Source organism: Neopsephotus bourkii, unplaced genomic scaffold (assembly GCF_033783945.1).
Source record: "Neopsephotus bourkii isolate Nb327-2 ecotype Australia unplaced genomic scaffold, CSIRO-AGI_Nbou_v1 NB_214, whole genome shotgun sequence".
Lineage (NCBI taxonomy): Eukaryota > Metazoa > Chordata > Aves > Psittaciformes > Psittacidae > Neopsephotus > Neopsephotus bourkii.
Window position 1 is genome coordinate 277,109 of NW_026900726.1, and position 25,929 is coordinate 303,037.

The window sequence follows — 25,929 nt, forward strand, 5'->3', positions numbered from 1 at the left end:
TGGGTTTTTTCCTAATTTAAAATATAATTGTATGGATTATTCATAGAACCACAGACTGGTTTGGTTTGGAAGGGACTAAATATCACCAAGTTCCAACCCCCTGCCACAGGCAGGGACACCTTCCACTAGAGCAGGTTGTTCCAAGCCCCGTCCAACCTGGCCTTGAACACTGCCAGGGATGGGGCAGCCACAGCTTCTCTGGGCACGCTGTGCCAGCACCTCAGCACCCTCACAGGGAACAGTTTCTGCCTAAGAGCTCCTCTCAATCTCCCCTCTGGCAGGTTAAAGTGTCCTGTCACTACATGCCCTTGTAAAAAGTCCCTCCCCACATTTCTTGTAGGCCCCCTTTAGGTACTGGAAAGGCTACAATAAGGTCTCCCTAGAGTCCTCTCTTCAGGCTGAACAAGCCCACCTATCTCAGCCTGTCTACATAGCAGATGTGTTCTAGCCATTAGATCATCTCCATGGCCCTCCTCTAGACTCACTCGAGCAGGGCCATGTCCCTCTTGTGCTGGGGGCTCCAGAGCTGCACACAGCACTTCAGGTGGGGTCTCATGAGGGCCCAGTAGAGGGCAAGAATCACTGCTGGCTCTTTGGGCTGCCGGTGCACGCTGCCAGCAAGTAGCATCAGATGTTTAGCTTAGTTGCATTTAAGCTCCAACTGAGAAGCCCCACCGGTGCCAGTGCTGCCCGACACTTACATTCAGCACCCAATGGTTGTGCGCAGGGCTCTTTCCTGCTCCTTTACCCCTCCTGCCCCCTTGCTGGAGGCACAACCAAACCGGCACCGAGGGCCGAAGGCGGCACCCACGCCCTTACGCAAGCCCATAAGGAAGCTGTAGGCGGGCAAGAGGTGACTTATGAGGCTGAGCACTCGCCTGCGCCTGGCCTTCCCCTTGCCCTGGTGTGGAGCAAGCGCCTCGGTGGCCCTGCTGCAGGAGCCGCACACCCATGGCCTGGCACTGAGCCCCCTCTCTGCCTCAGGGGGAGCCACAGGTACCCTGTGAGGGAAGTGCAAAGGGCTGTGATTGTGCTCGTGGTTTCTTGGGGGTGAAGTGAGCAGGAAGGAAAGGGACGTGGTGGCAAGTGCTGTGGCTCCTCAGGCGCTGCTCCCCTATCTGTGTCCCCTCTCCTCCAGGCCCAGGAGCTACAGGAAGATGGTATGCCTGCCCGCCGCCCCACTGGCACTGGCGTTGAGGAGGTGGCTGGGGATCCGGCTCTTTGTGCTGCTCTGCCTTAGTTTAGGTAAGCAGGAGATGCTGGTGTGGGAGCACAGCAGGGGTTGTGCTCGGCCACAGCACCTGTGTATGGGTCGGCAGGGGATGGCAGTCCCCAGGCACTTGGTCTGGTGCCTTTTGCCAGGGCAGGGTTTGGGGTGGCTGGGTCTGTTAACCATGGCAACGAGCATGGAGGTCCCTGGAGCTCTCAGCTCCCCAAGCCAGTCGCACTTGTAGGTTCCTAGAGGGTGGTCACCCCTCCCACTGCAGTGCGAAAAGAGTGTTTTCAGGGCAGCTGATATCTGTGGGTAGCATGTGCTGCAGCCCATCAGGCTTTGGATTTGGTGGTAGAGTGGTTTCTTCAGTGTTTTGGATGGATAGAAGTGAGCATGCGGTGGGGAAGACAGGACAGTGTGACGGGTTGGAGGGCTTTCTGCTGCCCAGATAGCACAGGACATGGGGAGAGCTTTCCCCAGCAACACAAAGTCCCTGTGAGAGGACTGCAAGGGCTGTCCCTCATCCTTCTCTGAGGACCTGCCACAGAACTCATTGAAGTCCACAGGTCCTTCCTGACCTCAAGAGGCTTGGGATGGAAAGGCTCCTAGCTGTGTGAGGTGTTAACCTTGCAACCACACAAAACTCACTTCTGAGCTGGGGTTAGTTGTGGATGCAAAACAGGCTGTGCTTATTGGCAGTGTTAGTGTCTCACTGTAGCTAATGATACTCTAGAGCAAAACCTGGGCTGAACCGAGGCTTTGATTAAAAAACGAGTGATGCAAAATTTTCTTTTCATGCTGATGTTTTGAAACTGGGAGATATTTGATGCTGAATTTCATTTTGAGTTTCAGTCTCAGAATCTTAAAGCGTAACTCAGATTTTAACAAGGATTGAATCACAGAGCTCACTTGTAGAGAAAGCAACCACCTCAACTGCTGCTCATGAGATCTGTACTCTCCTGTCTTCTACCTTCTCCAACCTTTGTGCTTGTGAAGCACATATCAAGCACGGATGTATTTTGCCTGTACTGCAATGGGCAAACAATTTATCACACGCAGAGCTGTTTCTCTCTCTCTATTTGATGAGCTTGTGGTATGTTATTAATGTAATTATAAGCATGTGGTAATTCACCAGTCACGTAGTTTCTCTAAAAATAATGCTGATTCCAAGAACAAAACCCAGCAATACGTGGATATACACTTTGATGTATGTTAATGTCCAGTACTAGAAATAGAAATTTGATAATAGAAAACCAGGTGTTCCTATAGTTGTGCTTTTTTTGATATGGTTTGCTAACTGAATGATAGTTTATCCTGCCTTCTCCCTTTGTGTCTTAAGCCTGCTTGTAACTTTGAAATCCCCAGCCCAGTTTCAACCACATTTGACAGGAAGGCAAAGCTGGCAGAGATGCTGTGTCCTTGCTTGCTATATGGAAGCTGTTGGCTAGCCACAGGCAGCACCCCAGCAGCCGGATGCCGTGGGGTGTACATGACGGTGTCCTCGTGGTGAGCTGACAGAAAGGGCAGAAAGCAGCTGAGATGGGCTGTAAAGATCATGGGGGCATCAAGGGCTTGGGAATGGGCTGGGAGGCATAGGGACAGGTGCCTGGGCTGGCAAAAATAATACACAGATCCGTAGGACAGCAGGAATTGGTCATCCTCTTGCTGAGAAGACTTACTTCTCCAAACCTATCAATTACAAAATCCTGAGGTTTTTTGGGTTTTTTTTTTGGGGGGGGGGGGGAGAGGGAAGCTATTCTAAAGCATTATATGAGCTTTTTGAGAATAATTGTTAGATGCTTCCCACACAATAAGTCAATGGAAGTACTGGTGCTTCAGGTTTCTCGGCAGTCTGGTGAGAACAGCACAGCCAGTGCAATTCCTTTCTCTCTCTGTATTCAAGCAGGCACACCCTGACACTTTTCTCTCCAAAAAGAGGTATTCCTACATTAGTGACCTTTGAAAATATATGGTACAATACCCACAAATGAATGGTTTTAAAAGCTTCACTGGGATTCGTAGCTGATGCCTTCCCTGGGTGGCTCACAGGGACCACAAGGTTCGACTTCTGACCTTGCTGTGGCAAAACAGTGAAGCGCTGGGGGTCTGCCATCTCCCTGCCATTGCCCTTCTCACACATTGTTAAACAAGTTACCAAAGCCAGCATTTACAGAGCTGATTCCACATGGGACTGCTCATGTCCACATCAAAGCACAGTTGGCACCCAGAGTCTGTGGCTACATCTTGCATCCTTGGGTTTAGTTCAGGTGTCCTGGTGCTTGCACAGCTCAGAGCTGTACAGCTCCAAAAGGTCAGTTAGCATGCTAGGATGAAAGCAGGTGCTCTTTGTACAGCCTGTGTGAGTAAAATGGTAATATAGGGAAATGCCAGGCTGAATTTTCACATCACATCAGTAGAAGGCATTAGTGGGGGACTTTATTAAAAAGGATTATTTGAAGGTTGTATTTCATAGAAATTGTCTATGCCCAAGCTGCATAGATACATGTGTTTGCCCTAGAACTGAATTTTGCTGCTCTGGGGTTCACCTGAGGTGACCCCTGAAGTGCCAGTGTAATTTAAAGCTGAGATGTTGTCTGCTGCTGGGGACACTGATGTGCATGAATACCCTGCTGTCTCAGCACAGTGGAAAAGTGGTAGAGCAGCCTTGATTACAGCACAAACTTATTTATGGTCTGAACGCATTGCCAAGCTTGTTTTTCTCCTGCCACTGCACATTCACACCTTCCAAAAATCTGCAGGATCTTCTCAGTCCCAGTTTGTTATACTAGGAAAATGTTGCTAGAAGTCCCTCAATATGACCTTTCCCTGCCCTGCGCACAAACACAGGCACAAAGCAAGCCCAGCTTTGTGTCCATGGAGCATTCCTTTTGAGTTTCCCTACAGTCTTTTCTTCTGACTGGGGACCACCTAGTTCTTAGTTTCTTCCCAATGGTGAAAAGTTTTGGGAAGTTTTGAGGAAAATCCCTAGAGCTTTTCTGAGTTATTGGAGAGTTGGGGTGGGGAGGGAATATCCACTTCTCTCCTCATTGCTAGCAAGCACTGTCTTAGAGTAACTCACTCTGGTAATCCCCTCTTGCATGTTACTGCCAATAAGGCGTTTGGAGTGGAGCTGGGTTTCAGAAAAGAAGGTTGGGAATAAGAAAGATTCCTTGTTTCGTGGCCACTCCCCAACACTGAAGTGTCTGTCAATGAGCTTTAGGGTGCTTAGCATGCACTTCCTATGTCCACTCTGGTATGGGTTCATAGGGGAGATGGCAGAAGCTTTTCTGTATGTACCAGATTTGCCTACTTGATCACTGCATGCAAATCGAGTTTCCATCTTATTGCTCTTGCTGCCTTCACCTCTTTTTTTTATATTTCTGTTTCGAATGAGTTTCTGTCTCCTCCTGTTCCAGACATGCAGAAAATAAATGTCTTTGGTTCAAAAACAAGAGCAGCGGAACTAAGGAACTCCTTTGTCTGTCTGTCCAGAGTGAGACCTGCTGTAACAGCTTGTCCGGGCAAACAGAAACCCTACTAAAGGCTCCTGCTTTTGCTTAAAGACTTTGTTGGGGTTTTTTAAATGAAAAACAATCTTTAGGAAAATAAAAATTAAATGTAGACAAGCTTCATTCTCGCACTGTCAAAATACATCTCTACACCTGCATACCAAGTGTGTAAAGCTACCAAACATTCCTTTCACCCACATAGTTTCTTTTTCCCAGTGAGGTCAGAATGAACCCAGGTAGCTCCAGCGAGCTCACATCAGTCTGAAGGCAACAGCTTTTTTGCATTTCTTGGATCACTGAGACATTTGTATCCTTTTTGTAACTTGAATGTCAGACGTTCCTGCACTTAAACATGCAAAGTTTGGGGCTTAAGATTTTATGCTTTGCAGTAGGTTACCAACAGAAGCTGCTACCCTGTACATGCTCCCATCTCTCCTGCTCATGGCTGCCTCGGTTCTTAGTTACAAGCATGATTTAATGGGCATAATTAATCTGACATAAATGAAGGCTGCCACTGACTGGGTTATCCCCCTGCCTTGCCAGTGGTAAGTTGGTTTTCTGCAGGGGTCAGTGTGGCCTCTCTAGTGCCAGTTCGCTTTTATACCCAATGCTGCGTACTCTGGAGGCTGCACAGCTGAGGGGGCAGTTTATTGCCATCAAAAGGTGCAGCCCTGCTCCCCTCTCCTCTGCTTCTGGCTATGCAAGCCTCCTCTTCCTTGCACTGGTTCTAGTACATTTCTGATCCTTGGGTGGTCCAGCTTGCTTAGCAGAAAGTTTCTTTTTTTCCCCTTGTTTTACACCAGTGTGACATGTTGAACCAGCCTTCGAAGAGCCTTGCAAGGAAAGCAGTAGGAGGGAGCTCGTGCAGTTGGAAGAGAGCTCCCCAGTGGGGAGCCAGATCCCCTCTGCTCATGTGGAGAAGGCCAGTTTGTCTTCTGGCAGCATCCACAGGTTGTGCCAGGCTGGAGGAGAATTTCCACATTCAGAGAAGCCCTTCTTCCTTTTAAACATGTGTCCTACTATAAGTGCTGCGCACATGTGCATGCGGTGCTTTTCATGAGGTGGCAAGGCAAGCGTGCTGAATGCAGTGAAGCCTGTTTGCTTGGCAAAAGGGGGGTGGTTTTGTTTGTAAATAGATAAGCTTTATTTGTATCTGTTGTGTCCCCTTGGAGGGGCGTCACTTTCGGGAGCCTCAGGAGATCATTTGAGAATATGTAAATCTTCCCCAGTGCAGAAATGCCACAGGCTGTATTTCTGCTTTTTCACTGTTATGCTTTTAAAATATCATTGGTCCCAGGGGACTCCCTGGCTGAAAATAAAAGTGCTGACTGCTGGCTAACAGTGGCACTTCTGGCTATACTGTGCTCGAAAGGCATTCACCTCTTGGTGAGCCCAGAGTTGTTAGAAAAGACCATGGAGCAAGCCTCTGTGTGCAGCACTCCTCATGCCGTAGCAGGGATCCTCAGGTGTAGTTTTAGCTCATGGCAGACAAGTATTTCCTCCCTGTGCCAAGGGAAGTGCATCAGTCTGAAGAGACTGTCACACTGTTTCCTACAAGCTGGGCAGCCCCTTCCCTGCCAGTGCCCACAGCGGCCCCTACACAAGTCTGTCATTTCACTCCCTCTGTGACCCTTAGAGTTTTAAGACATCTCTGGACTGCTTTGGTCTCATTTCCTTAGTCATCCTTCAGTTAATTACTATTCGCCATGCTGCACTTTTATACAGGGCTGTTTAATCTCTGCTCCAGCCAGGCCAGGGTCACTGTTAAGGTTATCACCTGCAAAGTGTTCCTGAGTTGGTGCCTGAGCAGGGGCCAGGTTTTTCCAATGAGATAATGGTTGGCAGGCCTGTGGCATTGTTTGCTGCGCTGCTGAATGTTGCTGTGGGCAAGTCCTTCAGAAGCAAAAAAGAAATAATTAAAAATTATAACTTTTACTACTTTTGTGTGGGCTTACATGAGATTTCCTGGTTACTGGACACTTTCCCCTTCTGTTAGTTTCAAAAGAGGGCTGGCTACTTGGGGAGCACGTGAGGCAGTGAGATTTAGCAAGCACTGTAGAAACCTGCGGCCTTAAGCAGTGGAGTGGGCTTCAACTTCAAAAGCTGAACTGAGGACAGCAGTATGTATGGCAGTGGTTCTGGAGGAGTTAGGAAAATTATCTGAGAGCATCTTCAGCTGGGAGATAAATATAGAGGAAGTACAAAGTGATCCAGTCAGCGAGAGACAAAGTCTGCAGGGGGAAAAATTAACAGATTTATTTTTGTCCTTGTGTGCAACAGATCTCCGCCAAAGGCCTGTCTTACACAACTGCTACATTCAGTTTCTGCCCCAAACTCGAAATCACAAGAGTGCTGAGCCAGTTGCAGGCATTTGATCTTGAAAGGAACTAATATATGCAAATCCCATGAGGACATCCAGATTTAGTGTCTCCCCCTGCCCTTTTTAATTCTAGTGGGGTCACCCATGCCACAGGCTGGGAATAGAGAAATGGGGAAGTTCAGAAAGACTCTCCCTCTGTTCCTTTCCCCAAGTCACATAAGTCCTTCTGTCCCCACTGTCAAGATAAGCAAGCCCTCCTTCCTCTCCTCCCCAAGCAACATAATGTGGAGGATGCCACACCAAAGGGGAAGATCTTAAGACATGATATAGTCCCCATCCCACCCCCAAGAACTTTGGCATCTCATGTCCAGCTCCTTGCTCGGCTCTGATCTCCTGGCTAGGGCCATGATGAGAAATCTGCTGACTGATTTGCGGAGACTTGCGATCTTACTCATGTTGTAAGCAAAGCAGGCTGGACATACCCAGGCAGTGGGCTTGTCCCAGCTCGGGCAGTGGTGACTCAGAAAGTAGTAGATCTTGATCTCAAGAAGTACCGAAACATGGGCTGGAGCAAGAGGGCATAATACTAGCTGCCCCAGCGCCTTCACCAAAGGATTTCAGGTTCCCTTTCATCTTCTCAGTTGCTAATTTCAGATCATGGAGCTTTTTGTGGTAATGGAGTTTCCTTCCCTTTGAAGCCAGGCTTTTGACAGGGTTGTGACTCCGTAAGGGCTCTTCCTTTCCTTCTCTATCTGGCTGGGTTGCCTTGATGACTTTTGTAGCAAAAAGGCTACCAAGTATGTGAAATCAGCTCTCTGGCGAGCAGTGATTGAGACTGGAGAAAGCAGGGCTTTTGGTCTGTAACCTGCAAAGGAAACTGCATGGAGGGCTTCAGCAGGAGTACTCACGTCTAAGAAACTGGGCCCATATCAAACACTGGTATGTGTTGAGGGCACCCTGTGAACCATTTTAAAATTAGTATTACCTGCAGTACATCTCTGCTTATCAAAGTAGGCTCAGGGAAACAAATAAGATGGATAATTTAATTTGACATCAATAGGCCTCAAGCTGCTGGAAAAAAATGGGATTAGTACACACTCCCAAAGATGGGCTGTCTTTCTGTCTATAGACACAGGAAGGTGTCCTCTGGTTGTCTCATCAATTCCTGACTTCAAGGTTTTCTTCACTACAGGCTTTGCATGTGAAACAAAAAAGCACTAAAATGACATGAAGGTTGCTGAAGGAGTCAGGCACCAAAACACCATGTGGATGTTATAATCATTGCTAAATCAAGCAGTGTAGAGCTGGGCAAAGCAAGGTTACAGTTTTGTTTAGGAGGAATGTGGCAATGTGAACATGGGAAGTGCATAAAGCCGCGTTAGGGGAGCCGAGCCCTTGCTGTATTGCTTCAAGCAGGGCACCATGAGGTTACAGCGCAGAAGCAAACAGAAATAAACTTTTAGATAAACCTCTTCACACCGCTTCCCTACTTCAGGCCTGCCATGACAGCATCGTAACATAGGATTAATCCTGTCGCTCAATTGCTGAAGGCACACTTGACTAGCAGGTACGGGACAGTGGAACCACTGCAAGTAAAGTGCATCGCTGTTTTTGTTCCTTCTCTTCTGCTCCTCTCTCACTGCATTTGGGATGAGTAAGGGAACATGACCTCCCAAGAGGTGACCGTGGCATGAATGAAGCCATCTGGGTTTGCAGCTGCATCAACAGGCCTGTGGCTTGTGATGGGAGTTAGGCTTGGGGTTGTGCAAAGGGAAAGAGCCACTCCTCAGTTCTCTGCATGCTGAGACTTCCCTTTGAGTGCTTCTGTTTGATGGAGTGTAGTCTGGGTAGAAGCTTAATATACAATCACAGACTCCTTAAAATGGACAGCCAGAAGGGCCTGCCAGCACTCACTTTTCTCTGTTTCATCCCATCTTTCTCATTGCATGGGGTGATTACAGTGAAAAGGTAGTGTTTTTATGTACTGCTGAAATGATGTCCCCATGCAGAGGTTATCTAATAGGGTCTTTCTGTGATTAGTGTGTTCACAGGAATCTGTCACAACACTGACTTAAATACAAATCATTTCTTCATGTGTTCCAGTGTAGCACAGGACATCTGCTGAATTTTAACCCCATGGAAAGCCTGGGGAAAATCTGATTCCTCACTGCTAAAATCATCTGGGATAAAGAAAAGTCCAAGGGGCAGTGTCTAGTTCTTTAAAGACAGCTTTTCAAAATTTCTCAGATTTTCAACTGATTATCTGGTTGGAAATCCCTGTAAAATACTGTGTTGTCCTCAAAGGATAAATCCTACCAAGTTTGGGGCAAATGTGCTATTCACAGAAAATGAGGCTGTAGAATTACCCAGGGACTGTTAGGTGTGATTTCTACTCCAACCCCAGGGGATGGCCTCCAGGAGAAAGCTGCAGCTCCACAAGATGTGTTTTCCTCAGCTGATGCAGCCCCAGTTACCAGAAGTGCCCTTACCTCACCACAGCACACTGTGCATCTCCTCCCAGAGCTGCCCCAAGCCCCTTTTACCAGCCCCTGCACAACACTGTCAGTGCCCCGGCAGAGCAGGAGTCCCATGTGCATGGTCCTAGGCAAAGTTCAGTGATGCTAATAATTGAAGAATAGAGAGACTGGCTGCTCTTGCAGAGACAAATAGGGAAACTTACAGATAAAAAACAATGCAAGACTGTTTTGATCCTCCTGGTTTTGGAAGGCCTCCAGCAGTTTGCCTCAGAGCTTTTTGCAAGAATGTCCATCTAAAACCTGTGTGGATCCACAGTCTTTCTTGCTGCTTACGCAGAGGCAAAAGACCCAGGCCCACCAAGGAGGACCTTTCCCATCATATGTGTTGCTTTGTGGGTTGTGTGCAAAGCCAGGTAACGTGAGGTAACACCAAAAAAAGGCAAAGCACTTTAGAAGAGCAGAGGAATTTGGAACAGAGGGGAAAGAGAGTGGCTTTGGGGTTTTCAGGAGTTACCTGAAGGTTTCCAGCAGCTCAGTGCTGTTTCTCTAGAGCATTGTGTGGTCTTTTATTGCCTTTTGCAGTCAGTTGTCTCTGCAGGACTTCTGTGACATTATGTGTGGTAGGATAACCAAGCTTCTGTGACTGTGGCATTTCTGAAACATGACTTGGACAAGGAGTGAAGGAAATAGGAATATAGGCTCAAGAGCTCTCCTGCTTGCTGACTCTGAAAGCAAATAAGAAAGGATGGTTTTCCTCTGCACTCATTTCTAAGTAGCTCTGCTATATGGGGCATCTGCAACACAGGTATAGTTGGAACGGAGCATGTTTTTCTGCCTAGGGCGACTAGGGCAGAAGTCAGCCCTTTAATCAGGTCAGTGTGGCTACACACTGTGGCCTCCCAGTGATGGAGCTGTGTGTGTGGATGGTTGGGATTGGGTGGGCTTCAGGGGGGTGGGAAAAGGAGGGATCTTTCTTTTCTGAAAGTCATTAAAAATTATTTGTATGGTGGGTACCTCCCCCACAGCCTGGTCACAGAGAGCATTCAGCACAGAAATGGACAGAACTGGATTTTCATTTTTGCTTTGCAGTTCATCTTTAAAGTGAAAGGGGACTTTTGTGGGGCTGAATGACTCTTCAAGGACTTCGGTTCCCTCAGGCTTGCAGCATTCAGGTTGCAGTTTCAAGGGTGCAGAGCCTTTTAAGGGTAGATGTGACATCAGCAGGAGTTTCCAAACCCTGCACATGTGCTGCCAAGAAGGTTTTTGTTCTCCTTTTGGTTGCAAAGGAGACTCTTAGGGGCAAGGTGAGGAGAACCTCAATGCAACTCATGATGCGATGTCACCCTGACATTTGCTGCGTGCCTACTCTTCCACTGCTGCTGCAAAAGAAAATAGAAAATTGTCTTTATTAGGGCCCACAGTCCCAAAGCTCAGACTGGCTGCTCAGACCTGAACTGTGAGAACAAGCAAAGATGTAGTTGAGGGAAAAAAACCACACACACTTGCAGATGCACAGGAGGAACTTCAAAATTCAGCCTAAACTGGGCTACTTTTAAGGTAAATGCTTTTACACACAGCATGTAATCAAACTGTGCAACTCATTGTCACAGGATGTTGTGGAAGCCAAGAAATATACATGCATTCCTGAAGGAGCAAAATGTTTTCCTCAAGGGGTAGGTCTAGCAGTAGTGATGAAACTGCTGCTGTCAAGAAAGCCTAAAATGCCTGGCTGCCAAAGGTTGCAAGGTATGGCAGTTCTTACCCCATACAGAGTGGAAGAGCTAATTTTTCTACCATTGCTACTGGTTGCTGGCTGATAGAGGTCAGAGGGCTGAGTGGGCTCATGGTCTGCCACAGTTTGGTTGTTCAGAGTCTGCAATGAATTATAAGGGGAAGTACAGGACTGGGGGGGTGTGTGGAAATAGAATGTTTTCCTTTGGAAGACCAGTGAAGTGGCTGAGCAGAGGAAAACCAGTTATGTGAGAAGTTTCAGGGAAGGAATTGGGGAATTTGAATCTTCTCTGTCCTGAGGCCAGCTATTTCCTTGTTTTCTGCTCTCAGCCCATGGGGTGCAACAGATTGGTACCCCCCCTTCCACTATTTGAGATGGGTGCTAATGGTAGTGAGGCTGAGGCAAACAGGGCAAATGTAAAGCAACCCAAATTTTTGGACTAACAAAGCAGGATGCACAGGGATAAGTCTCATCCTGAAGATTGCACAAACCTGGGTGAAAGCCCAACCACCTGCCCTGACCTTGTTGAAGCACAAGACAGCACATTAATATTGGGTTTCTCTTCCAGCAACAGCAGGAGCTCCTTGCTACACTGCTCCCTCGCATTTTAAGTTCTGGCCCCTGAGAACACCTACCCACTGGAAAGAGGAATTAGAGTGGGAAAACACGGCTGATCACTGGCATGGAGTGCAGAGAAGTTGCAGTGTGAAGCAGGGGGATTGCTGCTAGAGTGGTCAAAGTTGTACCCAATTTCTCCCTTCAAGGAGCTCAGCTTATTACAAGAGACACGTCTGTGTACTAGATATGGCACCAACACAGTCTCTGAGCAGGAGGTGGGGAATGCCTGTGCTGTTTTGCAAGTAATCCCAAGGGAGGTCCATGGGCCTTTACAAATACAAGTTTGTTTCAGCTAGACTAGCCAAATTTGTTCATTTGCTAATACTAGAAAGCTGATGACATTGTGGCTGTAAACTTTATCATTGTAGGGTTGCTTCCAGCTTCTGGGATATTGAAATATTCGGGTTTTTTGTTTAAGAAAAAAAAAAAAGAAAAAACTCTTCCAAAAAAAAACCAACCCTGAAACCCCCAGACTTACAGCCACTTTGGCTCTGTGTGACACACAGGAAACTCACTGGAGGGTGACACAGATTTTCCAAACACTGAGGTCTGAAAAGGAAGAGCAGAGGATATAGCAGTTTGGGAATGTATGTTTTTATACCGTGACATGAATAATGACAAATCTTTACTCTGAGGTGTTTAAGGAGCCACCAGAATTTCTGTTCAGGCAGATAACTCTCCTGCCTTTGCCTTCGCCTTCAGAAATCATTTGTTCAGGATCCTAAGTAGCACTGGAGCATCATGTAAAAGGCAATGACAAGGGAGGCCTCTCCTCAGTGCAGAGCTGAAGCTGTAAACAGCTCTGTGGGTGATGAGGTACTTTAACAAGTGCAGATAGAGCTGAAAGAATTGAGCTGTATGCAGCAGGACCTGGCACAAGGCTGTAGCACTGTCTCACTGACTTTTCTTTGCCCCCCCCCATACAGGCTATGCACAGGAGAAGAAAGTAGTCAAAAGCAAGGTGGGAGAAAAAGTTGGCCTGCCGTGTTGTCATGAAATTCCCAGCTCAGAAAGCCTACAGAACTACCGGGTCTACTGGCAGAAGAACATTACAGAGGTAGTGCTTGCCTATGCAGCTGGGGAGAGGATCTCTGAGCACAACTCTGCCCGATATGAAAATCGGACAGAGATAGACCCCAGGAACCTCACCCTGTGGATCTCCCCCATGGAAATCCTAGACAATGGCTCTTACTGGTGTGTAGTTCAGCACCTCAGATCTTCACAGAACTCCGTGGTTGTGTGTAATGAGCCTGTCAACCTCTTTGTTACAGGTAGGTGATTGCATCCTGACACCTGAGGCTTTCTGGTGCCATCCCCAGGGTAAAAGACACTCCTCCAAGTGTTAGTCATAGTATAGCAGACAGACTTGCACTAACAAGCCTCAAAGAGTGCCAGAAGTTGTGATAACTATTTCCATTTTAGCAGCTTTCCTCCTTACCTTTCCAAAGCTACCCCTGGTACAGAAAATTTGCCTTTCCCACCACCAGCCCAACATCCTCCCCTTGATGCCTTCCTCTTGGAAAAAGACACCCCCCCAGGACACATTCCGAGGTATCACTGCTGGTGGGTGCCCTAGGCCACCTCTGCCCTCTGCTGTCTTTTGAGCAAAGCAGAGACTAAGCCCTTGATGCATGGGAAGCATCCAAGCTGAAAGAGGAATGGAGTGGCATTGCTTCTCTGTGACCGTAGTAGCATCCCAGCCCTGCATCAACCCCCTTGGGAAGCCCAGGCTCTTGGGGGGCTGGCCAGATCACTGGCTGCACTGCAGCTCCACGACCTAAGGCTGAACTCAGCTGGAGATTGGAGGCTTTTCATCTTAAAGAAACAACCCAAGTTCTTTTGCTCAAAACGAATCTGAATCTTTTCTTGGAGGCTACAGAAAGTTCCATTGACATTATTTTACATTTCTACCACTGTTTTTGTGGCAGTTGGTTTCAACCAAATGCAGAGCTATTAGTAACACATATAAATATATACATACATACATTTGAATTACCTTTAGCAGCAGAGTTCCAGGAATCTTCCAGACAAGTGAATGAGCTTTCTCCATCTGGAATGAGATTCATCAGCAAAATAAAAAAAAGCTCCCAAGAGCTGACCATTGCTTGCTTGTGAAGCTAGCCTTAGTGAAGCTAGCTGTGATGTTGGAATGGACTTACTTTCCAGGAGGGACGTCAATGCTATATTGCTCAACAGATGGTGGGCCTGGAAGGAAATCCAGGTCTCTCCTTCAGCTGCACAGTGCTAAGCAAGTTACCCTGTCATTAGGTATTAGTTATTTGGTAGCCTGCCCCATGAGTCTGTGGTCAGCAGAAGCCATGGAAGATTAGTGCATCTAATCCCAGCAGTCATGTGGTCAAATGGTGAGGCAGGCAGGGAGCAGTTGCAGACAAAACATTAGCTGCTCCAAAAAGGGTCATTTTGCAGTGTGTTGAGCTACCTGCTGCAGTTCTCTGCCTGGTCTTGCTCTGGCTGGGGCTAGAGCCTGAGGGGTATAGAGGCTACAGAACTACAGCATGCCAGGGAGGGAAGGAGAATTTGTTCATTTTGACAGCAGTCACGTTGGTGTGACTTAAGCCCAACAGAAAGCCACATGCTGAGTTACTTTCTCTGATTGGTGCCTCTCTTGCTAAAGATGTGGACCCACTGAGATTTTTCCAGGGGTACAGTTCCCTTACGTAGTTCCTTTGCCACCCCTTCCTCCTCACCCTGGACTGCTTACGGCGGCCTGTGGGCATCCTCAGTCATACCAATGCAACTATTTACAGTAACCAGGTGAACCGAATTGGCAAAGGGAAGCAGACTAAAGTGGACACCACTTTTCTTCTCCTTCTTTATTCATATTAGAACTCTCACCCATTTCACCATGCAGCCTTACAAACACATTTGACCAGGCAGGAAGGCATGGAACAAGCTGTGTGGGTGGGAAGCCTCTGAAAACTCTTTGGCAGTGAGACAGAAGTCCAGTGAGAACATGGTCTGAAAGGCCAGCGCAATGATTAGTACAACTTGGTCTTGCTCTCTGCTGGGCCTTCTGGAGGGGCTTATTACATATAGAAAATGTAGTTTGGTCTCTTGCTGGCCAGCCCAGCAGAGAGAAACAAGGGAAAGGGCTCACCTCCTTTCCCAGCAGAGATGGATCCTCTGGGAGCTTCTGGCTGGGAAGGGACTAATGAGGGAGGGAAAAGGAAATTGTCTGCTGTTGCCTGTAATACGGATTTTTATTGAATCCCATGTTTCTCTTTCCTGTTTTATGATTCCTTCTGTTGTTCCATAAACTGCTGTATGTAGAGAGAAATGGTGGCAATGGAGAGGTGGGGTCATGAAGTGTGTATACTGCCCAGGGGGTAGAAGATGCAAAGGCCGAAGTCTTATCCAGGCAAGGCTGTGGGGAGAACGCTAAGGCAAAAGAAAGGCCAAATGGGTTATGACAGAGGACGAATAAATACCCTGTGGGGGAGTCTTTGCTTTCACCGTGGGTGATAAGAACTGCAGGCCGTTTGTAATCTGTCAGAATGGTAACTAAATCTTTCTTGCTCCAGCTGACTTCAGTGAGCCGAACCTAACAGCAGAAGTATCCACTGATTCTTGTGAATCAACTGAGCTGGTGGTAATGTGTTCTTCTTATGGAGGTTTCCCCAAACCCAGACTCTCTGGAGCCCTCAACAATACGTCCGTGGTGTGGAATGCCAGCTGGGTGACCGAGTCCAACCTCAGCCCATACAACATCACTGGCAAACTGTCACTCAATGTGACCCAAGATGTCAACATCACTTGCTCTGTTGAATACAACGGCTTTACCAAGTCCACCAGTTTGCTTCTGAGTAGGTTTTATTAACAGTTTGTGTTACAAACCCATTTTGTCAAATCTGATGAGTTGCCTGCCTGAGAAAGCAGTACATTTTGTATGTCTGTTCATGCAAGAATGACCAGTGATCCCACCTGTGAGCCAGTTGGGGGACACAGATCTGGTATTTGAATGGAAGGACTTGAAAAATGTGTGTGCCTTAAAAGCCACAGGTTGCACATATAAATAATTTCCTTGTTTAACAAACTGTCAGCTGGCATCTAGGCAAAATTCTGCTTTCATACACATAGTTAATATGTGCATGAAAATTCCATCACTTTGCATGGTTTGAAAGTGATAACGTAATAGATAAGTCTGTGCTTTGAAAAGCTTGAGGCACAAGTGGAAACAGCATGAGGGAGGGAGCACACTACAGTCCAAACGTTTTGCAGTAGAACGGGTTTTGCAAGGAAATTCTTAAAGCCAAAGGATTTTTTTTTTTTAATGTTGTTACCAAAAAAAGTATTCTGAAATGTCTCTGGGCCTGATGTTTTCACTATGAAGATAAGGGAAAGCTTCAAGGGAAGCTAGAGAAGCACTGTTTTTCCTAGGGAATTGTAGCTTATTCATCAAGGTACCTTATTCATCAATCCTACTAAAATCAAAGAGGTTTATGAGGCAAGGTGCCATTGAGTTTCAGAATGAATGCCAGAAACTAGGGCTTTATGAATATTGGTTATTGCTGGATGTAGTGCATAATGTCCGTAGAGATGGTAATGGAAGAAGGTTGTGCATATCATACAACACAGAAAAGGAAAGCAGCAAAAAAGAGTAATAATAGTAATACACTGTTGTCAGACAGATTCTCAGGGAAGGCTGCAACCACCAGTGACAACAGCAGTCACAAAACCGCCACTTTCTGATCTTTAAGAATGTGGAATCACTCACATTTTCCCATTTTCCCATTTTCTATGATGGAAATGGTCCTCCAAATAAATCTTTAATAAACATGGAGACAGAATAGAGCCTCTGGTAAATGCAGGAGGCAAACCATGGAGGGGAATATTGTACAGCAGATCAGGCTATTGCCTAACAAGTTGAAGGATAATTATGCCAGATGCATCTGAAGATCTACACACATAGGTCTGCAGACCTGTTAACATGCACCAAGTCTGTCCCTCCTGTCAAATGAGGGTTCTGCACTGTACAAGAACAGCCCATTATCTACCCTAATGTTCAAGTGTCAGAACGATCATCTCCAGTGGTGAAAAGCCAAAGGCTCCAGATCCACTGAACTCTGCCACAACACTTTTTCTGGTAAAAAAAAGCCCTATTCTAGCCTGTTTTATACACTACTCTCCATCACCTGTGAATTCAGAGGGGAAAAAAATAGGCATAAATCTGGTGAAAACAGTAAGAAAACCTATAGAGTACTTTTGAGAATGTAGGTTTTCTAGACATGGACTCAGACTTTTCTACCAACCCTAACCGTAAGTTTAAAAAACAGCTTAGGTGTTTTAAGCTGTTACCTGCCTCAGTCCTCTTCTGGACAAACACCCAACATTTCAGATTCTATGAATGTGTTAAAAATTTCAGCACGTATCAAATACAGGAGAATGAAGGAAATTCAGGTGCCAGCTCCAGCTTTGTCTGTTCGTTTATTGAATAGGTAAATTTTTCAGGCTAAGTTAGAATTTGTCCAGAACCCCCACATTTCACGTACCTGCTATATGCCAGTATGTTGTTTAGCCCTTTATTTATGCTTTATTTCTTCTGTTTCAGGAAAAACAAATGACTGTGTTCTCCCTACCGTAGCTCCCTCTTATAATGTCATTACTGTTTCAAGTATCATCGTCATCTTCCTTTTGGCTATCACCCTAGCAGCAAGGTACCTCCCAAGGCATGGTAAGTGTCGATCCTTTTACAAGAAACAGCCTCACCCTGCCTATGGAGCTTCTCTGTGAAATACACATTTTTAGAAGCTATGCTGACACACTTGATTGATAGTTCTGTGCCACCTTCTCCTTTCCTTTTTTTTATTTTCCTTTTTTTTTTTCCATCTACTTTGACAAAATTGAAGTCCAGCTCAGGACTTTTCCTACATTTTGAATGTGGGCAGCACTAGGCTTCAGGTTTGAGAGTGACGGGGTGATGGGGAGTATTGACAGAAGATCAGAGTATTTCCAGAATCAGGGATATACAGAATTGAAGAGTTTCACAAAGAATTTCACAAAGGCAGTTTTTATGTATTATGTTTATGTATAACATGCTTGAAGATGCCAAGAATCTTGGTGATAATGATAGATACAGCTGAGCACTGACAGTTTCAGAACTGGATCTCTCCACACACCCTATTTAGACAATCCCTCAGAAAAGTCACAGAGCCAAAGTTACAAAAATGAGTAGTTCTAGAGCCACAGCAAAAAACCTAAGGACAGCTATGTTCCACTTCTATGAGAATTCCAATCAAGAGACATAGACTTGTCTTCCTTATGTGGCCAAAACCAGCATGGGTGAGGTGCCCTGTCCCACCCTGTGAAGCCTTCAGTAACTCCAGACATGTCTCCAGCAGTTTTTCAAAGGCAAAGAGGACTTCCAGCATCTCAGGGTTTGATGGCAGCTGAGCAGATGTATTTTCTTTTGTTGCTGTTATTGTCATCTATTAGCTGTTGCTCCACATCATGTCTAAGCTGACCTAATCAGAAAGCCCCTTAAGATGTGGGTAGACATCAAATGGGTTTATAAAGGCAGCTAGGCATCCAGCTGGTATTAGAAGTCAAAAGCAGTATCACAGTATGTTAGAGATTGGAAGGGACCTTGAAAGATCATCTAGTCCAATCCCCCTGCCGGAGCAGGAACACTTAGATAAGGTTACACAGGAATGCGTCCAGGCGGGTTTTGAACGTCTCCAGAGAAGGAGACTCCACAACCTCCCTGGGCAGCCTGTTCCAGTGCTCTGTCACCCTCACTGAGAAGAAGTTTCTTCTCAAGTTTAAGTGGAACCTCTTGTGTTCCAGTTTGTACCCATTGCCCCTTGTCCTATCATTGTTTGCCACTGAGAAGAGCCTGGCTCCATCCTCGTGACACTCCCCCTTTATATATTTATATACACTAATAAGGTCACCCCTCAATCTCCTCTTCTCCAAACTATAGAGACCCAGCTCCCTCAGTCTTTCCTCATAAGGGAGATGCTCCACTCCCTTAATCATCTTAGTTGCCCTGCGCTGGACTCTCTCCAGCAGGTCCCTGTCCTTAAACTGAGGGGCCCAGAACTGGACACAATATTCCAGATGAGGTCTCACCAGGGCAGAGTAGAGGGGAAGGAGGACCTCTCTCGACCTACTAACCACCCCCCTTCTAATACACCCCAGGATGCCATTGGCCTTCTTGGCCACAAGGGCACAGTGTCGGCTCATGGTCACCCTGTCGTCCACCAGGACCCCCAGGTCCCTCTCCCCTACACTGCTCTCTAACAGGTCGTTCCCCAACCTATACTGGAACCTGGGGTTGTTCCTGCCCAGATGCAGGACTCTACACTTTCCCTTGTTATATTTCATCAAGTTATTCCCCGCCCAACTCTCCAGCCTGTCCAGGTCTCGCTGGATGGCAGCACAGCCTTCTGGCGTGTCAGCCACTCCTCCCAGCTTAGTGTCATCAGCAAACTTGCTGATAGTACACTCAATTCCCTCATCTAAATCATTGATGAATATATTAAATAATACTGGTCCCAGTACCGACCCTTGAGGCACTCCACCAGATACAGGCCTCCAACTAGACTCCGCCCCATAGACTACAACTCTCTGGCTTCTCTCCTTCAGCCAGTTCACAGTCCACCTCACTACCCGATCATCCAGACCACACTTCCTCAATTTAGCTGCAAGGATGCTGTGGGAGACCGTGTCAAACGCTTTGCTGAAGTCAAGGTAGACCACATCCACCGCTCTACCATCATCCATCCACCGTGTTATTTCCTCATAAAAGGCTATGAGATTGGTCAAGCATGACTTCCCCTTGGTGAAGCCATGTTGACTGCCCCTCATAACCCTCTTATCCTTGATATGCCTTAAGATGGCACCAACAATAAGGTGTTCCACCACTTTCCCAGGAATGGAGGTGAGGCTGACTGGTCTATAGTTACCCGGGTTATATAGTAGATATCCTATTCACATCCTGTTCTGGAGAAAGGCAGCAGGCCTTGCAACACATTATAAATATCACCCAATTGAGTTCTGTCAGGTCACTGGGGAAGTCAGGTCTGGAGATCAGAATCTCACGCTCTGTGTTCAGGGAACTTAAACCAGAAGCCAGCAGTTTGAGCTTCTAAGCATCTCATGGTCACAGTGGCATCCCCTGTTGGAAAGAGGCTATTCGACAGGCAGCAGGAACTCAGTTCACCTAGGGACACTTGTAAGTTCGTCATGCTTGTGTCTCTGCTACCTCTGTTTCAACTTCAGACAAGTGCACTCCCAAGTCAGGGGTATGGAGGTAGAATTGCTATTTGTCTTTTCCCCTCCTCACCAACCACATCCCTTCACAACCCAGTGTAACCACTGAGTCATACTAGGCTAATTTTCTTTCTGGTGTTTTACCACAAAGAAAGGAAGCTTCTGGAAGACAATGACTCTTGGCTACACCTGTGCACCTCCTCCTTTTCCACTCATGTGCCCCTATGACACCAGTGCTGGTTTTCCCCTGCTGTACCCTGGAGCAATGTCAATGGGAAAGCAGCAAGCACGATGAAACCAAGAAAATCACAGCTGCTCACAGCTGTGTGGATAATGAACTAATTGTAGGAGAAAATGAAGTGGAATTGGAGGATTTGGCTCTAAACAAATACAGGCTGGAAACTGAAAAGTTCCTCACCATTAAATTAGCAAGAATCTGGAGTATTCTGAGATAGTCTTTCATGTAGAAATTAAATTGCTTTTAAAGTAGATGTAAAAAGCACACCAATGTGGTGGAATGTGATCACCCACAACAGCATGGGACGTGGCTGCATGAACTGGAATTTCCCTTTCAGTCCCATTTTCAGAATATGCACAGGGAGTGGATTTGCAGAGTCAGGTGGTGCTATTATTTTGTACAGCCACTTTCCAGACCAAGCGTACGGTCCATGAAACTGAAGGTAGAGCTTCAATCCAACTTCTCAGTTTGTACAATTATCACATTTCAGTGCTGCTGTGCATTGCCACATGTCTGCTGAGGGAAATACTTGTCCTAAGAGCACTTCTTGCTGCTGTTGCTACAGATCACCCTTAAGAGCTACTGTAGGAGCTCAGAATAGGTCTCAGGGTACCTCTGTTCTGACATACGGAAAGCTGAGGCAGGAGCTGACTTCATGCTAAGAGCGGTTTCTGAGCTCAAAAAGCCATGTGTGGAAGGGAAGAACAGAGAGATAGAGCAAAATGGAAATAAGAGTTCTCAGATGCATGTTATAGTGGTAACTAAAATAAGAAGATGCTTTGCTGAGGTTCAACCCCCACACTTTGGGTAGCTCACAGCCTATCTTTTCAGTAATTTAAGAATGAAAACTCTAGATTATTTTTTTTTTTTGGCTCTTCAGTTAATTAAACACAAAGCACCAAGATTATATCAAGATTAAAGGTCACTTAAAGAAAAGCCTAAGATCCATGTTGTAAAATTTATGCAATTTGCTGTAATAGTACAGAAAGATTCAACTTGATTATCAAAAGTAATTCATAGATGCTGAGATACCTGTTTGATTTGAACTCCTTTTAAAGCACTGAAAGAGTTGGCTGGCTGGTTCTAATACTGGCGTTCTTACACTCAGTTGGCAAACTGCATTTAGTGACATGTAACTTTTACCATTATGTCCCTCCCGTTCTCACCTTAGCAGGTAGCAACCTGTCTTTGTGCCAGGCTGAGGTCCTAGCCCTGGGAATGAAAGCTGTTGTATCATATGACACACTAATATTTATATGTAACAGAACTTTCTATCAGATCAGACAATGTCTGTAGGCCAGCCATATTCAGGTGTATTGCATGGATGAGTCCTGCCAAGGAAAAATAGAAGTAACTGGACCTAAAAGATTTGTTTATTTCTCCTCTCCTTTCTTCCCACTGCCAGTTATAATTTACTTTGCTGAAGAAGACATTTGTATCCAGCACATTTATGTCTTCTGTAATTTCAAATTCTAATTGGGGATCTTCTTTTTCAGTCTGTTCTCACTGCTGTAAGTGTCAGGATTCAGTGGAACAGGATGTGAAAGAAGGTACAAAGCCACCTCTGAGCTCTAAAGTGACACCTGAAACATCATTTGTATGACCAGATTGCATTGGCAGGTAAGTTTTCTTCACCATTCTTCTCTTGGCAAAACAGCTGCTAAAATACTATTTCATTTTCATACAATGTTAGCTCGCTATGCTGTCCTTTAGGGTAAATGCAGGGTAAAAAGGGGTAGGGCCTGACTGCCAGGTCAGACACATGGTGTTTCCTGGTCAGGTGGCTGGACAAACGATGCTCATGTTGCTTGTAGGGCACTGCTTTGTTTGGGTTATTTCAGATTTCCTGGAATGAACCTAGTGAAAAATGGTAGAGGGCCAAATTTCCTGAGCTGCTCAGCTGCTTTCTCCAGAGCGTGGGCCCTGCATAGATGGTGTGCAAGCCTTTGTGGTATTCTTTTCCTTAATTAACAAAAAATTTTAGGGAGTAAATGGGGATGGAGACAGAGAGAGGGGGAAAAGAAAGGAACATCTGACAACTTTGACTGTCAGTGTCTCCTCTGAACCTGTGTAAGGAAGCTGGTTAATATGAGAGGTGGGGTTTGTAGCATGGTCATCCATCTATCAGGATCTGCAGTGACAGGCCCTTGTTCTCATTCTGTGGGCCTCTCAACTAAGAACTGTCCTGACTGATTTGTGATAGTAGCTTATCACTACTATAGGTCCCACATGGAGTGTTTTGGTGGATGTCCTGTGAGCCGTGGATGTCCTGTAGTCATGGCGCTGTTGCATAAACATGGGAACACCACTGACAATAGAAATGAAGGACTGACCAAATGGAAGTGAGGGAGAGATGAACAAGAGAACAGCTCCAGCTTTCCCATTAAGATTAGCAATGCCAGTCCACTTCTGAGATATCTCTGTTCCTTTCAGCATCTGGAGGAATGGAGAAGTTTCCCCTTCAAGACTTACCCAAGAAATGCTCACCTATCTCTTAAAAGGAGCTACTTGTGATACTGAGGTGTTATGAAGGATGGGCTGGGGAAAAGTCTGGCTTAGTCATGTTTTACTACTACAGAGCATTATATTTGTTTTGGCTTGAAAGATCAGCTGTGTTCAAAGCTGTGTCCCCCAAAAAGACATTTTTCAAGTTAAGAGAATTGAGTAAAGATTAGCAGCTAACTGCTCTTATTCACATCATTATCCAGGTGGCTGCATTTCCTGCTCTCACCCTGGCATACTGAATACATTGCCAGGGCAATGCAATAGGGCAACAGCTGTGGAATCCTGGAAGTCATGAGTGCTATGCATTACAGTAATCTAAAACCGTAACATTTTTGTGATGGAAAGGAGGGCAAACTATCATTCAGGCCATTTGTTTCCTTTCCAAACCTGAGCAAACACTCATGTCCTCCTCTGGGGAAGGCCCTATCTGGAACAGATACTAGAGCCTTGGTTAGCATGATTTCTGGGGCGGGTTGTGATGGAAGTGGCAGGATTTCACTTACTGAATAAATCCATTCTGCCACATTTCTCTTTTGTTACAAAAGCTTGCTAGGCTTTTTCTGCAAATGGTTGGTGTTCCTAACTGCAGCGCTTGGAACTGCTGCTTGTCTGTGGACAGGGATGAAAGCTGTGCTTCCCTAGTGGCTGATGAGTCATCTCATAACTGTGTGATGTGCTGAGCCATGTCTTGTTGCTGCTTAAAGAGGGCAGCACATTCACCAGCCATTCTCACTCCGCAGACAGCACCTCTGCACGGTTCAAAGGTTTTCACAGTGAGGCAGCCTGCAGCTCACTGTAGTGTCCCTCTTCAGCTGTCTAGCTCTGATCAGCCCTCGGCTCCGCCTTTACTGTACTGGGAGCCCTCTTGTGGAGGCCTATGGCACGTCATCCCCGTTTGTCTCGGCTCTGCAACGTTCTTGCCTTGCGTTTAAGATTAAGAAGGAGAGGGGAAATAAGTAAATTTTTTTCTCTGTGTTCCTCAGGTTTCTTATCCTGTGTATTCCGCATTGAAGTCCCCACTGCTTATTGTACAGCAATACTTATTGTGTTGACCCTTCAGCTCTCTGAAAGGGGATGACAGCAGTAGAAAGCTCTGCTTATGAAGACTGGCAACATAATCCTGTATAAATGAATGCAAACCCCCACCTACGCCACAGAAGCTGTGGTGTGGTCTCCTTACAGCAGGTCACTGGTATTCCAGCTGGGAGGACCCTCCACGTTCCTGCAGCAGGGCAGGAGCATCACGGGCATCATGTTCATGTTCAACGGTTTGGGATCCTCTGGCTTTGATGCTGCCTCTGTGAACACCAGGGGCCCCGCAGAGCCCTGGCAGGCAGCCCACAGCCACAAGCGCCGTTAGTAACACAGAGCTGGCCTTTGGCAGACCCCAGGCCCTGACACAGAGTCTCAAGTCAGGCTGTGCCTCCATGTGGTGACTGGGAGCAGCTAAAACTTCTTACATTCAGCGTCGTGCAGGTTATCTGCCAGTACTGCTCTTTGCGCTGGAGGACTCTGGATTTGGATTTGACCATTACAGATGCATGTCCTTTCTCCCCTAGAGAGGCAATAATGTACACACTTTTCACAGAGAAGCACCTTAAGTGGGACTACGTGCCTCATACTTATTTTCAGTGCTAAGAGACTTTTTAGGGAATGATCCATACTGACAGCACGCTTAGCAGCTAACTAATATTGCTTACCCACAGCAGTGGCAGAAGTTCTCGTAACCTTTCTCTCCTGAAAGGATGGCCTCACCAACCCAGGTACTAACATGCTGCTCCTCCATTGAATTACTGTGGGGGCACATTTGACAAAGCACAGTGCTGGTGGTGGTGCACTGTGCACGCCTCTGTGCATACACTTGTACAAGCTCTTACATGCATTCCTTCCTACCCACACTTGTAACGCCGCATTTCTGTAACAATCTGTGGTTTATCTCACATGTATCTACTGTAATGAAATGTAACTCAACCTTGCTCCATAAACATAGGTCTGCTTTTGTTTGTATATTTGTATAGGAATACTTGTTAGAGAAGGATCTCCGTATTCTTGGGAATCTCACACAGTGACACAGGGATTTACTTTGTGTTGAATGCTGCCACTTTCTGCTAGCGTTCTCTCTACCCAGCTGGGACTTGAACGAAGTACCCTGCAGGATTCTAACATTGGACAGGACTCATCTAATCTGGGTGATATTTTTGCCTACTGTGTAGGAAAAAGTGGTTTCTCATTTTCAGGGGAGAAAAAGCCCCAAGCCCCACCAAGCTTCCTAAGCAACTCTGCATTATAACCTAAGTCAAACCTGCCCTGAGTTTGACAGATCTGGTTTTCCCTTTTGCTCTGTCCCACTGCAAACTGTACCTGTTCCCTTGCTGCTCTATCCACATGTGTAGTTAGCAGAGCAGAGCAAACACCATGCCCCTCACTCTGTGGGATGTTTTGTTGCTTGAGCTAGGACACGGCCAGGAAATATTCTACCCACTTCACTTTTTTCTAGCAGGTACATACTGAAAGAGAAATTGCTGGAGGAAGTAAGAGGACTAAAAGTGGTTTATAGAGGACTGAGCTACTAGAGGCTAAGGGATCAAGTTGCTAGTAAAAAATAAGGCACTGCTCCTTTTCTACTCCTGCAGCATCATGCTGCCCCATCAGCTTTTTTACTGTTTTCTCACTGTATGAAGTGAAACGGGAGCTTCAAAACATTCTTATGGAAGGTTTTTTGACAGAGAAAAGGAGACAAGGTGAGTGATAAGGAAACCATAAGCTTTGCACTTGGGAATTCTGGTTGAAAGCAGAAAACAGGTGACACGGAAAACTGTGTTTCCGAAAGGCAACCTTATTGCAGGACTTGGGTCTATGATCTCACACTTTCCGTTTCTTCCCATACTTCCTCTTTCCAGCATAAACTACTAGCTTCCTGCAGGCTGAACACCCTCCTTTTGTTATTTACTTTTGCTCATTTTTAACACTGTGCTTCCTTCCCTGCTATAAAAATGCATTTCTACCTTACCAACCACACCACAGCCCTGACAGTTGTACCAACACAACCTTTTCCCTCTGCCTGTCCTATGCTTTACTTCTGCTC

At 46.2% G+C, this 25,929-nt stretch overlaps 1 protein-coding gene across 2 annotated transcripts; it reads left to right on the top strand.

Moving 5' to 3' along the window:
• The first annotated feature begins 681 nt into the window (after window positions 1-681).
• LOC133207455 (T-lymphocyte activation antigen CD80-like) lies at window positions 682-25,697 on the top strand. Of its 2 annotated transcripts, none has more exons than XM_061344395.1 (6): window positions 682-1,245; window positions 12,796-13,140; window positions 15,412-15,693; window positions 17,439-17,561; window positions 21,836-21,959; window positions 25,342-25,697. In XM_061344395.1, the coding sequence occupies exons 1-5, from the start codon at window positions 1,158-1,160 to the stop codon at window positions 21,940-21,942; spliced, it is 945 nt and encodes a 314-aa protein (XP_061200379.1). In that variant the 5' UTR covers window positions 682-1,157; the 3' UTR covers window positions 21,943-21,959; window positions 25,342-25,697. The 2 variants fall into 2 exon arrangements, with proteins under 2 accessions (XP_061200379.1, XP_061200377.1); XM_061344393.1 differs by lacking the exon at window positions 25,342-25,697 and adding an exon at window positions 23,828-24,322 and having other exon boundaries at window positions 684-1,245.
• Window positions 25,698-25,929: the final 232 nt, after the last annotated feature.

Bases quoted from the DNA above. Each gene is read 5' to 3' on its own strand.
- LOC133207455 (XM_061344395.1), top strand. From the start codon at position 1,158: ATGGTATGCCTGCCCGCCGCCCCACTGGCACTGGCGTTGAGGAGGTGG. The intron at 13,141-15,411 runs GTAGGTGATTGC...TTCTTGCTCCAG, and splicing joins TGTCAACCTCTTTGTTACAG to CTGACTTCAGTGAGCCGAAC. The intron at 17,562-21,835 runs GTAAGTGTCGAT...CTTCTTTTTCAG, and splicing joins AAGGTACCTCCCAAGGCATG to TCTGTTCTCACTGCTGTAAG.